General features: G+C 49.2%; 1 protein-coding gene across 1 annotated transcript; it reads right to left on the bottom strand.

The window, feature by feature from the left end:
* Positions 1–31: 31 nt before the first annotated feature.
* Positions 32–9,392, bottom strand: tufm (Tu translation elongation factor, mitochondrial). Its single transcript, XM_028814730.2, has 10 exons — positions 9,310–9,392; positions 6,320–6,360; positions 6,083–6,242; positions 5,711–5,877; positions 1,318–1,587; positions 1,109–1,241; positions 919–1,023; positions 689–840; positions 434–553; positions 32–347 (listed from the first exon to the last, which is right to left on the bottom strand). The coding sequence occupies exons 1-10, from the start codon at positions 9,347–9,349 to the stop codon at positions 174–176; spliced, it is 1,362 nt and encodes a 453-aa protein (XP_028670563.2). The 5' UTR covers positions 9,350–9,392; the 3' UTR covers positions 32–173.
* Positions 9,393–11,632: the final 2,240 nt, after the last annotated feature.

The following is an 11,632-nucleotide window of genomic DNA, read 5'->3' as shown; positions in this document are numbered from 1 at the left end:
AAAACCTGCCCACATGAATACAACATGGGGCTACCTTTGAGCAATAGTTTAATAGCAATTATTACAAATATCATGTTGTATCAGTTTGCAGAGCTGAGTCCAAAATGAGAAAGCTAGTAAGTCAGAGCACTGGTCATCAGAGCCATCAGTTTTTATAACTTTCAAAAGTCAACTTATCCCCCCCAGTTCACTTCGTCTTCTGCTGTCACTGTCAGTACCTCAGTGACGATGCCTGTTCCAATGGTTTTGTTACCATCTCTGAGGGTAAAGCGTTGGCCTTTCTCTAGAACCATTGGCTGTCGTAGGGTCAGGGTAAGTGATGTGTCCTCACCAGGCATTACCATTTCCTAACAGCACAAAGACAGAAGATGGTCAGATGGCAGACATAACCACCAAGCTGTGGGTCAGGTATAAGCAGGCATCAAGGCCTCACCTTGTTCTGTGGGAGATTTACACGGCAAGCCATATCCCAGGTCAAGGAGAACATAACGGGCATGAAATTAGAAACAAAGGGCTTATGGCGTCCTCCCTCCTCCTGGCTGAGCACATAGACCTGGAAACAGAAAGTGAGCGACCACAGTTATTGGTACAAACCAACACAAAACTACAGTGAACATCGTCCAGATAATTAAAGAGTGATCATCGTCTCTCTTATATACAGGTTACTCTCTGTTAAGTGAATACACACCTGCGCCTGCACTTTCTGGTGAGGCTTAATGGATCCTGGCTTGCACATCACCATGCCACGCCGCGCATCCTCCCTCTTTAGTCCACGCACCAGAGCACCGAGGTTGTCACCAGCTTCTGCACGCTCCAGGCTCTTGTGAAACATCTCAACACCTACAGGGCAAAGTGCCAGCAATCACCAACTGACCCTTCCACTTTCTCCCTCAACCGTCTTGCTGGAAACTCTCTTACCAGTCACAATGGACTTGAAGGCTTTGTTGTGTCCCACAAACTCACACTCGTCACCCTTCTTGATGACGCCACGCTCTAGGGTTCCAGTCACCACGGTGCCCCTTCCTGCCAAAATATTACTGAAGCTCCAGCAAATACAAGACTCTTACCCCTACCACCGCCAGTCTTAGGCACCACTTGCCCCTCTCACCTGGAATAGAGTAGACTGCTTCAATGGGCAGCAGGTAGGGCTTATCCAGCTCCCGTTTGGGCAAAGGGATATATTCATCCACAACTTCAAGAAGCTTCAGTATAGAGTTTACTCCCAGTTCAGATTCTCTGCTCTGTAGGTCACCAAAAGACAGATCAATGGAGAAGTTTAGACAGAGCCAGACACACATGAATGAAAGTGGGTCTCACCTCAAGAGCACACAGAGCAGAGCCGATGATGACAGGGGTCTTCTCGCCATCATAGCCAAACTCGCTGAGCAGCTCACGGATCTCCAGCTCCACCAAATCCAACATCTCTTTGTCTTCGACAGCATCCGCCTTGTTCACAAATACCACCACATGCTCCACTCCAATCTGTCGTGCCAGCAGGAGGTGCTCACGAGTCTGTGGCATCTGGCCATCTGTGGCAGCCACCACTAAGATGCAGCCATCCATCTGAGCAGTGCCTGTAATCATGTTCTGAAAACCAATATTTTAAATTTGAACAGCAGCAATCCAAATGGAAGTTAAGACAAGATGAACATACTGTATATTACTGAACAATAACATACAATTGTGATGAGTCAAGTGTTACTTTAACTGTTTGTCAATGGGTACTTGGGACTGATGGAACAAAAAATTTTCTTAACAGAATTTATATTTTTATGTAAGACAATGGAATTAATTTTTGTTTTTTTAAATAAAGAGTCCTTGCATTGGTCACTAGGGTCAAATCCTAGGTCAAGTGGTTTGCGGTAGCTGCACAAGTATTGTAATTCCCACATTCATAGCATGGAGCAGTTCCCCTCCTCGAACCGCCACATTATCGTGGTGGAGGGGTTTGCGTGTCCCAATGATCCTAGGAGCTCCGTTGTCCGGGGCTTTATGCCCCTGGTAGGGCCACCCAAGGCAAACTGGTCCTAGGTGAGGGATGAGACAAAGTGCGGTTCAACACAACCTCCTATGATGAATAAAAAATTTGGACGGCGTTTTCCCTTGCCCGGACGTGGGTCACCGGGGCCCCCCTCTGGAGCCAGGCCTGGAGGTGGGGCTCGATGGCGAGCGCCTGGTGGTCGGGCTTGCACCCATGGGGCTCGGCCGGGCACAGCCCAAAGAGGTAACGTGGGTCCCCCTTCCCATGGGCTCACCACCTATGGGAAGGGCCAAGGAGGTTGGGTGCAGTGCGAGTTGGGTGGTGGCCGAAGGCAGGGACCTTGGCGGTCCGATCCTCGGCTACAGAAGCTGGCTCTTGGGACATGGAATGTCACCTCTCTGAAGGTGAAGGAGCCTGAGCTTGTGCGCGAGGCTGAGAGGTTCCGGCTAGATATAGTCGGGCTCACCTCGATGCACAGCTTGGACTCTGGAACCAATCTCCTTGAGAGGGGCTGGACTCTCTACCACTCTGGAGTTGATCCCGGTGAGAGGCGCCGAGCAGGTGTGGGTATACTTATTGCCCCCCAACTTGGAGCCTGTACATTGGGGTTTACCCCGGTGGACGAGAGGGTAGCCTCCCTTCGCCTTCGGGTGGGGGGACGGGTCCTAACTGTTGTTTGTGTGTATGCACCGAACAGCAGTTCAGAGTACCCACCCTTTTTGGAGTCCCTGGAGGGGGTGCTAGAGGGCATACCTTCTGGGGACTCCCTCGTTCTGCTGGGAGACTTCAATGCTCACGTGGGCAATGACAGTGAGACCTGGCAGGGCGTGATTGGGAGGAATGGCCCTCCCGATCTGAACCCGAGTGGTGTTTTGTTATTGGACTTCTGTGCCCGTCACTGATTGTCCATAACGAACACCATGTTCAAGCATAGGGGTGTTCATATGTGAACTTGGCACCAGGACACCCTAGGCCTCAGTTCGATGATCGACTTTGTGTTCGTGTCGTTGGACTTGCGGTCACATGTCTTGAACACTCGGGTGAAGAGAGGGGCGGAGCTGTCAACTGATCACCACCTGGTGGTGAGTTGGCTTCAATGGTGGGGGAGGATGCCAGTCAGGCCTGGTAGGCCCAAACGTGTTGTGAGGGTCTGCTGGGAACGTCTGGCAGAGCCCCCTGTCAGAAGTAGCTTCAACTCCCACCTCCGGCAGAACTTCGACCACGTCCCGAGGGAGGTGGGGGACATTGAGTCCGAATGGGCCATGTTCCGTGCCTCTATTGTTGAGGCAGCTGACCGGAGCTGTGGCCGTAAGGTGGTCGGTGCCTGTCGTGGCGGCAATCCCCGAACCCGTTGGTGGACATCGGTGGTGAGGGATGCTGTCAAGCTGAAGAAGGAGTCCTACCGGTCCCTTTTGTTCTGTGGGTCTCTGGAGGCAGCTGATAGGTACCGGCAGGCCAAGCGGAATGCGCCTTTGGTGGTTGCTGAGGCAAAAACTCGGGCATGGGAGGAGTTTGGGGAGGCCATGGAGAACGACTTTCGGATGGTTCGAGGAGATTCTGGTCCACCATCCGGCGTCTCAGGAGGGGGAAGCAGTGCAGTGTCAACACTGTATATGGTGGGGATGGTGCGCTGCGGACCTCGACTCGGGACGTTGTGGGTCGGTGGCGGGAATTCTGTGAAGACCTCCTCAATCCCACCAACATGCCTTCCAATGAGGAAGCAGAGCCTGGGGACTCAGAGGTGGGCTTCCCCATCTCTGGGACTGAGGTCACCGAGGTGGTCAAAAAACTCCTTGGTGGCAGGGCCCCGGGGGTGGATGAGATACGCCCGAAGTTCCTCAAGGCTCTGGATGTTGTAGGGCTGTCTTGGTTGACACGTCTCTGCAACATCACATGGACATCAGGGACAGTGCCTGTGGATTGGCAGACCAGGGTGGTGGTCCCCCTCTTTAAGAAGGGGGACCGGAGGGTGTGTTTCAACTACAGAGGGATCACACTCCTCAGCCTCCCTGGAAAAGTCTATTCGGGGGTTCTGGAGAGGAGGGTCCGTCGGATAGTCCAGCCTCGGATTCAGGAGGAACAGTGTGGTTTTCGTCCTGGTCGCGGAACAGTGGATCAGCTCTACACCCTTTGCAGAGTCCTGGAGGGTGCAGGGGAGTTCGCCCAACAAGTCTACATGTGTTTTGCGGACTTGGAAAAGGCGTTCGACCATGTCCCTCGGGGAATCCTGTGGGGGGGTGCTCCGAGAGTATGGGGTACCGGACCTCCTGATAAGGGCTGTTCGGTCCCTGTACAATCGGTGCCAGAGCTTGGTCCGCATTGCCGGCAGTAAGTCGAACCCGTTTCCAGTGAGAGTTGGACTCCGCCAGGGCTGCCCTTTGTCACCGATTTTGTTCATAACTTTTATGGACAGAATTTCTAGGCACAGCCAGGGTGTTGAGGGGGTCCGGCTTGGTGGACTCAGGATTGGGTCACTGCTTTTTGCAGATGACGTTGTCCTGTTTGCTTCATCAGGCCGTGATCTTCAACTCTCTCTGGATCGGTTCGCAGCGGAGTGTGAAGCGGCTGGGATGGGAATCAGCACCTCCAAATCCGAGACCATGGTCCTCAGCCGGAAAAGGGTAGAGTGTTCTCTCAGGGTTGGGAGCGAGATCCTGCCCCAAGTGGAGGAGATCAAGTATCTCGGGGTCTTGTTCACGAGTGAGGGAAGAATGGAGCGGGAGATCGACAGGCGGATCGGTGCGGTGTCCACAGTAATGCGGGCCCTGCATCGGTCTGTCGTGGTGAAAAAGGAGCTGAGCTGCAAGGCGAAGCTCTCAATTTACCAGTCGATCTATGTTCCTACCCTCACCTATGGTCATGAGCTATGAGTAGTGACCGAAAGAATGAGATCGCGAATACAAGCGGCTGAAATGAGTTTCCTCCGCAGGGTGTCTGGGCTCTCCCTTAAAGATAGGGTGAGAAGCTCAGTCATCCGGGAGGGGCTCAGAGTAGAGCCGCTTCTCCTCCGCATCGAGAGGAGTCAGATGAGGTGGCTCGGGCATCTGATCAGGATGCCTCCTGGACGCCTCCCTGGTGAGGTGTTCCGGGCACGTCCAACCGGGAGGAGGCCCCGGGGAAGACCCAGGACAAGCTGGAGGGACTATGTCTACCGGCTGGCCTGGGAACGCCTCGGGATTCTCCCAGAAGAGCTAGAAGAAGTGGCCGGGGAGAGGGAAGTCTGGGCATCTCTGCTCAAGCTGCTGCCCCCGCGACCCGACCTCGGATAAGCGGAAGAGGATGGATGGATGGATGGAATAACATACAATGGCCCAGAAATGTAGAGCCTTCCAGCAGGTTAAGGGGTGAGTGAGTGTGTGCAAGTCAACCTAATAATTGCTTTGGTTGCAAGACTAGTTGTGCTCTCCCACTGATGGATAACACCAAGTACAGCTCAAATACAGGGCAGCCACCTTCAACCAGTTCCGACACCTGGTGTGAATGTGCTTCTTTGTCCAAATATCAATTCAAATCTAATCATGCCTTTCTACAGACATCAGAAAACAGCAGAGATGATTAATGCCTAGTAAGCCTCTCTACACCAGCATCATGGCCATGCACAAAGCCCCCTATATGTACAGGCCAGCTGCTAATGTGCCAAATCCATCACTGTTTACATGGCTCAGTTGTGGAGGGCAGGTCAAAGGGCAGCACAGGCAACAAGAAGATGCTGCAGTGAGTCAGGCCTACCTTGACATAGTCTGCATGGCCAGGACAGTCTGTGTGAGCATAGTGCCGGTTGGCCGTGGTGTACTCCACGTGTGATGCATTAATGGTGATTCCCCGCGCCTTCTCTTCCGGTGCATTGTCAATATCTTCGTATTTCTTGTAATGAGCTCCACCAGCTTCAGCCAGGACTGTAAATACAAGGAGACGAGTCAGAAAATACAGAAACGTGCAGCCCACCAGCAGAACCAAAAAGGGTCACAGACGACTCCAAAGAATGAAACTGTTTGGTCAGGCTCAAACCTGGTAGCTACTGATGTGAACTGGCTTACCTGCCAAGGTCAGTCATAAACTGCTTGTACTATCACTCCAACACAAGGTGGGCACATCCCTTACCTTTGGTGATGGCTGCGGTCAGAGTAGTCTTCCCATGGTCAACATGTCCAATAGTACCAATGTTCACATGAGGCTTGTCACGTGTGAAAGTTTTCTTGGCTTCTGCAGCGTAATGCCTGAAGAACACGGGTGCCACTCCGAGACGTGAGCAGAGGGGCGCCTGTTGACAAGAGCAAAATGAGGACAGGATAGGACAGCGGCAGAGTGTGAAGGGACACAACAGTGAAACAGACTCACCACTCTACTGTAGAGGAGCCCAGAAGTGCAACCATGTAGAGCTGAGAAGAGAAGAAGCAGAAAGGGTGTTAATGAATAGAGCTGTTCCTTGGAGGGGGCTCAGCACTCTGATGACACTACCCGCTCAGAGTCCATTCCCAGTAAGACTTGCTCTGGAGCCTTCTTGGGGGAGCTCCAGAAAGTTTAATATGAACAAGTGCCACTCCTCTTCAAATGGGACTTGCTATCTTCATGGAAGTTGTAGCAGGAGTAACTGCCTTCTTTACACTGGTGAAAGTCCAGTTCTGTCTTCATTTAAATTGGTCCTGGGTGTCAGCACAAGCTGCTCAGTGGTTCAAGTCCATTTACGCTGAGGCACACCTCTTTATACTGGCCCAAGGCCAGTCCTGCTAGAACTCATTACCTCTTTTGTACTGGTACTACAGCAGAATTTAAATGTACCAGAGAGTCCCACCATTCTTGAAGCCAGTGTGATTTTCAAAACTGTTTATGGACTAAACATCTCCTCCACTCCAGGAACAGTCCAGCATTGCTGTAAAACTGTACCTACCCTAAACTGGCATCTTTTTGATTACTAGAAAGTTGACTATTAATAATGAATTATACCTATATAGTCCTTTTCTAACCTCCTCAAAGAGCTTCACATAGATGGTGAGGAGCCACTTCAACCACAGTCATGTGTGGCGTTCACCTGGAAGATGCGACGGCAGCCATTCCTGTGCCAGTACTCGCACCACACATTGGGTATTTGGTGGTGAAGGGGTGACAGATAGTTAGTCAGTATGGGAGAAGGAATGACTAGAAATTCAGAATGATCAGACCATGGTGGACAATTTAGCCAGGACATTGGGGTAGTCCATACTCTTTTCACAAGATGAAGAGGGGCTTTTTATGACCATAAGAGAATCAGGACCTCAGTTTTACATCTTATCTGAAGGCCAACACCATTTTTTTACAGCACAGTGTCCCTGTCACTGCACTGGGGTTCACACACAGACCATAGGGAAAGTGCCCCCTGCTGGACACACCAACACCTCTTCCAGCAGCAACCCAGGCTTTTCCTAGATGGTCTCCCATCCAAGTAATTGCCAGGCCCAAAGACACATGGCTTTAGGTGGACAGCTGGTTCTGACTGCACCTTTTATGGCTGCTGGTTGCTTATCCTCAGACCGCGGCCTAACATATACCCACCAGCTTCTCCACAGTGGCATGAGGCCATTTCTAGCTTCTCCGTGTTATTCTAAACTGGTACTAGGGGTCAGCTAGAGCTGCACAATGGTCAGGTCCATTTACATTGAGACACACTCTTTCAACTGGCCTAAGTCCGGCCCCACTGGATCTCATTACTTTTTATTGTGTATTATGTTTTTTCTCCTCTACCTTATATGCTCAGGTGAAGTTTAGCAACTAAGCATTTCTCCACATATCGCACTGTGTACGTAACTGCATGTGACCAATAACGTTTTCATTTGAAATCTGTACTGGTAAAGTATCTATCTATCTATCTACTCCCAAGCAACTCTGATGTAGCGCAGGACAAATCTTACTAGAACAGGATTGGGCAGCGTCAGTAGGGGAGGGCCGCAGTGGCTGCTGGTTTTTGTTCCAAACCAATTTCTTAATGACAAGTCAATTGCTCAAGTGACATTTTTCTGCTTCATTTTAGTGGTCTTGCTTGTTAGGGTTCCCCACCCTTAATTGCTTATTTCAGTCTTAAACAGCTGCATTCAGTATTTTAATAGCCCCTTACTAGCAAATGACAAAGGAGCCAGCAGTTCTCCCACTAAGCTGTCTGTGTTTACACCTGTGTGGGTTCATCACACACCATTTGGTTTAATAAAACACTTGAAAGGAAAGTGATATGAACCGAGGGTCGTGCATTTGTTTTAGGCTTCAGATCATTTGGATAAAACACTAAAAAGCCATAAAATAAAAATAATAAAAGTGAGAGACTGGCAATAATTGGTTTCTAATTAAGCATTTTGGTTGGAACGAAAACCTGCAGCCACTGTGGCCCTTCCAGGACCGGTGCTGCACACCCCTGTACTAGACAGTCCCACCCTCCTTGATCCTGGTGGGCTTTTCTAAACAGCTTATGGACTCTCCACCTCTTCACCTGTGAATTGGGACCTTATCTAAACTGGCATCCCATCCTTTATAGCGAGGTGTTGCTAATCCTTAGAGTGCCATCCCACATTGACCTGCCAGCTGCTTTACACTGGTGTAATAAACTTCACTGCCAAACTCTACACTGGTACCGGGTGTCAGTGCCAGCTCAACAACAGTTCACCTTCACGTACACTGAGATACACCAGTCCAGTCCTTCTCAGACTCGTTGTCTCGCCCAGTCTTACTAGAACGTACCACCTCCTCTATACAGGTGCCATTCTAGGTAGTCTCGCCATGCTTGGACTCGGTGTCTTTGCTAAGCACCTCCTTTACACTGGGCACAGTACGACACCATTATGAAAAGCGGCTTTCAGTAAACTGGTCTTTTTTGTGTATTGCACGGTGCTGCTCTTCCTCAGGGCGCCGTCAACATTAACTCGCCATTTTCATTACGCAGGTTGTTCCGTTCTGACTCGGTACCGGGTGACATTCTATGTCATTCACTTCTGTCCCGCTATTTGCTCCGCAACGCTGGGACTCCATGCCTTTCTCTTCTGGTACCTCACCGCGTCTGCTTTGAAGCCAGTCACACAAGGACTCGTCACCTATGCTGCTTCTGCACCTTCGAGTTCGCCCCCTGCCCGCTCTTTTCTGATCTCAGTCCAGTTCTGCCGACTCCTCTTAACCGGTGCGAATCTCCTCTCTCCCGGACGCGTCGTGCACCACAATGACCTTTGAGGTAGCGCCGAGACCGCTTGTCTAATCCCCGCAGTCCGACCATATCGCCCCGATTTACCTTCACTTCATCTCCCGTGCCCTACACACCTGTCCAACTTGCCTACATTTCTTTGCTGTTTCCCCACGGGCGGCTAGTCACTCACCTCCACGCGCGCACACACGAACTACAGCAAGTGCCGCCATGTCGGGCTGTCAGACGCGCCGGAAGCGGACCGTGACGTCATCAACTAGCGACGGGTATGAGTTTTAAACGCTCGGTAAAGCTTTTATCATGAACATGCTGAAAACGCACCAGCGATCAAACTTTGTAATATACCAGCAGCCACCTTCCGAATTGAATACAATAACGTAACAGCGTTAAAGCAGTCAATATAAGAGACTTCAAAATATTCCAATTGTATGGAGGTTCCGGGTGAAGGATCGAAAGAAAAGGAGACTGCAGTTATTAGTGAGAACACAGGAGGGAGCAACGGAGTCGACTTGACGCCCGAGCCAAAAGTGTAATTGCCTTACGTTCGTCACAGGTATCGCATGTCGCCTCGACACGAGCAGGGAGATGAAAAGGAATATACGGAAGAGCAAAGACGGGAAAAGCTGGCAGAACGCAGAGAATAATTCAAGGGTAAGAACAGGAGTGAAATAAAGAGGCAGTTTAAGAAGCGTGCAGAGTGACAGCACAAGTCATCAGGTGCACAACAGGTAAATGTACAAACACCTGTTAACAAGAAAGAGAAAACCCCAGAAACACAGGTATACTATCTTCTTAGTCTGACGTTGTTCTGTGATAGCTCCAGGCTGACATGTAAAGACTGGATTAGATTAGATAAACCTTGTTAATCCGAATATATCAGTGAGCAGACATGACCCCCAGAGGCGCTTCTTAACACACCGTGGTGGAAATGAACCTGCAGCTAAAAGTGTTGTAAAAGAGCGCCTCCTGGAGGGGATGGACGGTTAAAGGAGCAAAAAACTTCCTCAGTCTTCTTGGTTTTATTCAGCATTGCAGGTGGGCCTCATAGCCCCCAAGCCCAGGGCTCAAGTCCCAGCCTGGCGTCTATCTGTGTGCAGGCTGCATAATGTTAGTGTAGGCTTCCCCTCTGGTTTTCAGTTTTCTTAAACACCTCAAAGATGTGTTTTTTAACAATGGTACCTGTAAGTCGTTTACATGTATTTTGTCTTGTGACACCCCTAGTCAGCTTTCTGTTAGATTCTCTTCCCAATGCTGTCACCCATTTTCACCAGAGTTATAAACGTGATTACATCTTTAGGGACACTCCATATACACTGATTGTAGGCAGCTGTGAAATAAAGAAAATAGACTTGTCTGCTTTATGATTGTAGCTTTTCAATAAGATCTTTAGGCCTGACATGATTCACACATCTTTGTGATATTAGGTAGAATATTGGAGAGACAGACGCTCAGTACTTCTTCAGTCATTTGCAGCCTTTCTCTCTTGTTAGCTTTTATACTTGAAATACAGAAAATCCTAACTCACACAGTCTATAGAGCCTCTATGCCCAGTCACTATTCAAGGAGTCTATGTGGAGGTGGTGCACTGGCACAAGTACTTGGTGGTCCACATCAATGACAGGCTCAGCTGGTCTTGTAACACAGAGGAACTAGAGAAGAAAGCACAGAGCAGACTCTTTTTTTCTTAGGAGACTGAGACCTTTTAATGTGGGAAGTGACATCATCCTCATCTTGTACAGCTCTGGGATGGCCAGTGTGGTGTTCTTGACCAGTAACATCACTTCAAGAGAGGCCCACCAAATCCACAAACTAATTAAAAGGACAAGCTCACTTATGGGACGTCCTCTGGACCTGCTGGAGACAAAACTGAGTGCCATCATTAACAATGCTGCACATTCTCTCTGTGACACAGCGACACTGAGGACTTTCAGCCAACAAGTCATTCAGTAGAAATGTGTCAAGAAACACTATGGGGGCGCCTTTATATCAAATGAATTCCTGAATAGCACCTCGCTGGGAAGGTGATCTATAAAAACCATATTTTCCCTTGGGAACAAATCAAGATCGATCTATCTATCTATCTATCTATCTATCTATCTATCTATCTATCTATCTATCTATCTATCTATCTATCTATCTATCTATCTATCTAATCTTAAACATGAGTAGTAGAATTATTCGAGCTTTTTCCTCTATAGGAGTATATTCATTCTTCATTTATATCCACAGTTTCTGAAGAAGCTCCTCTTTATGTCTGAATTTCATCATTACATACTTTAAATCATTTCTATTCCTCTATGAGACAGGGCTTAGAATGATGGGTTCCTCAACCCATTCTTTTATGTAAGTGCGAATTCTGTTTACAAGTTTGGAAAATAATACTAAATATTTGTCATGCATGTCAAGATGCTCAATGAAATGATACATTTATTCTCTGTTGCAGCAACGTTTCTGGTAACAATTTGTAACCACAAAGGGGCACCACTGAGCCACAA

The sequence above is a fragment of the Erpetoichthys calabaricus genome, chromosome 12 (assembly GCF_900747795.2).
Source record: "Erpetoichthys calabaricus chromosome 12, fErpCal1.3, whole genome shotgun sequence".
In the NCBI taxonomy this organism is placed as follows: Eukaryota; Metazoa; Chordata; class Cladistia; order Polypteriformes; family Polypteridae; genus Erpetoichthys; species Erpetoichthys calabaricus.
Note: the sequence above shows the minus strand (reverse complement) of the source record. Positions and strands in the feature narration are given on the sequence as shown.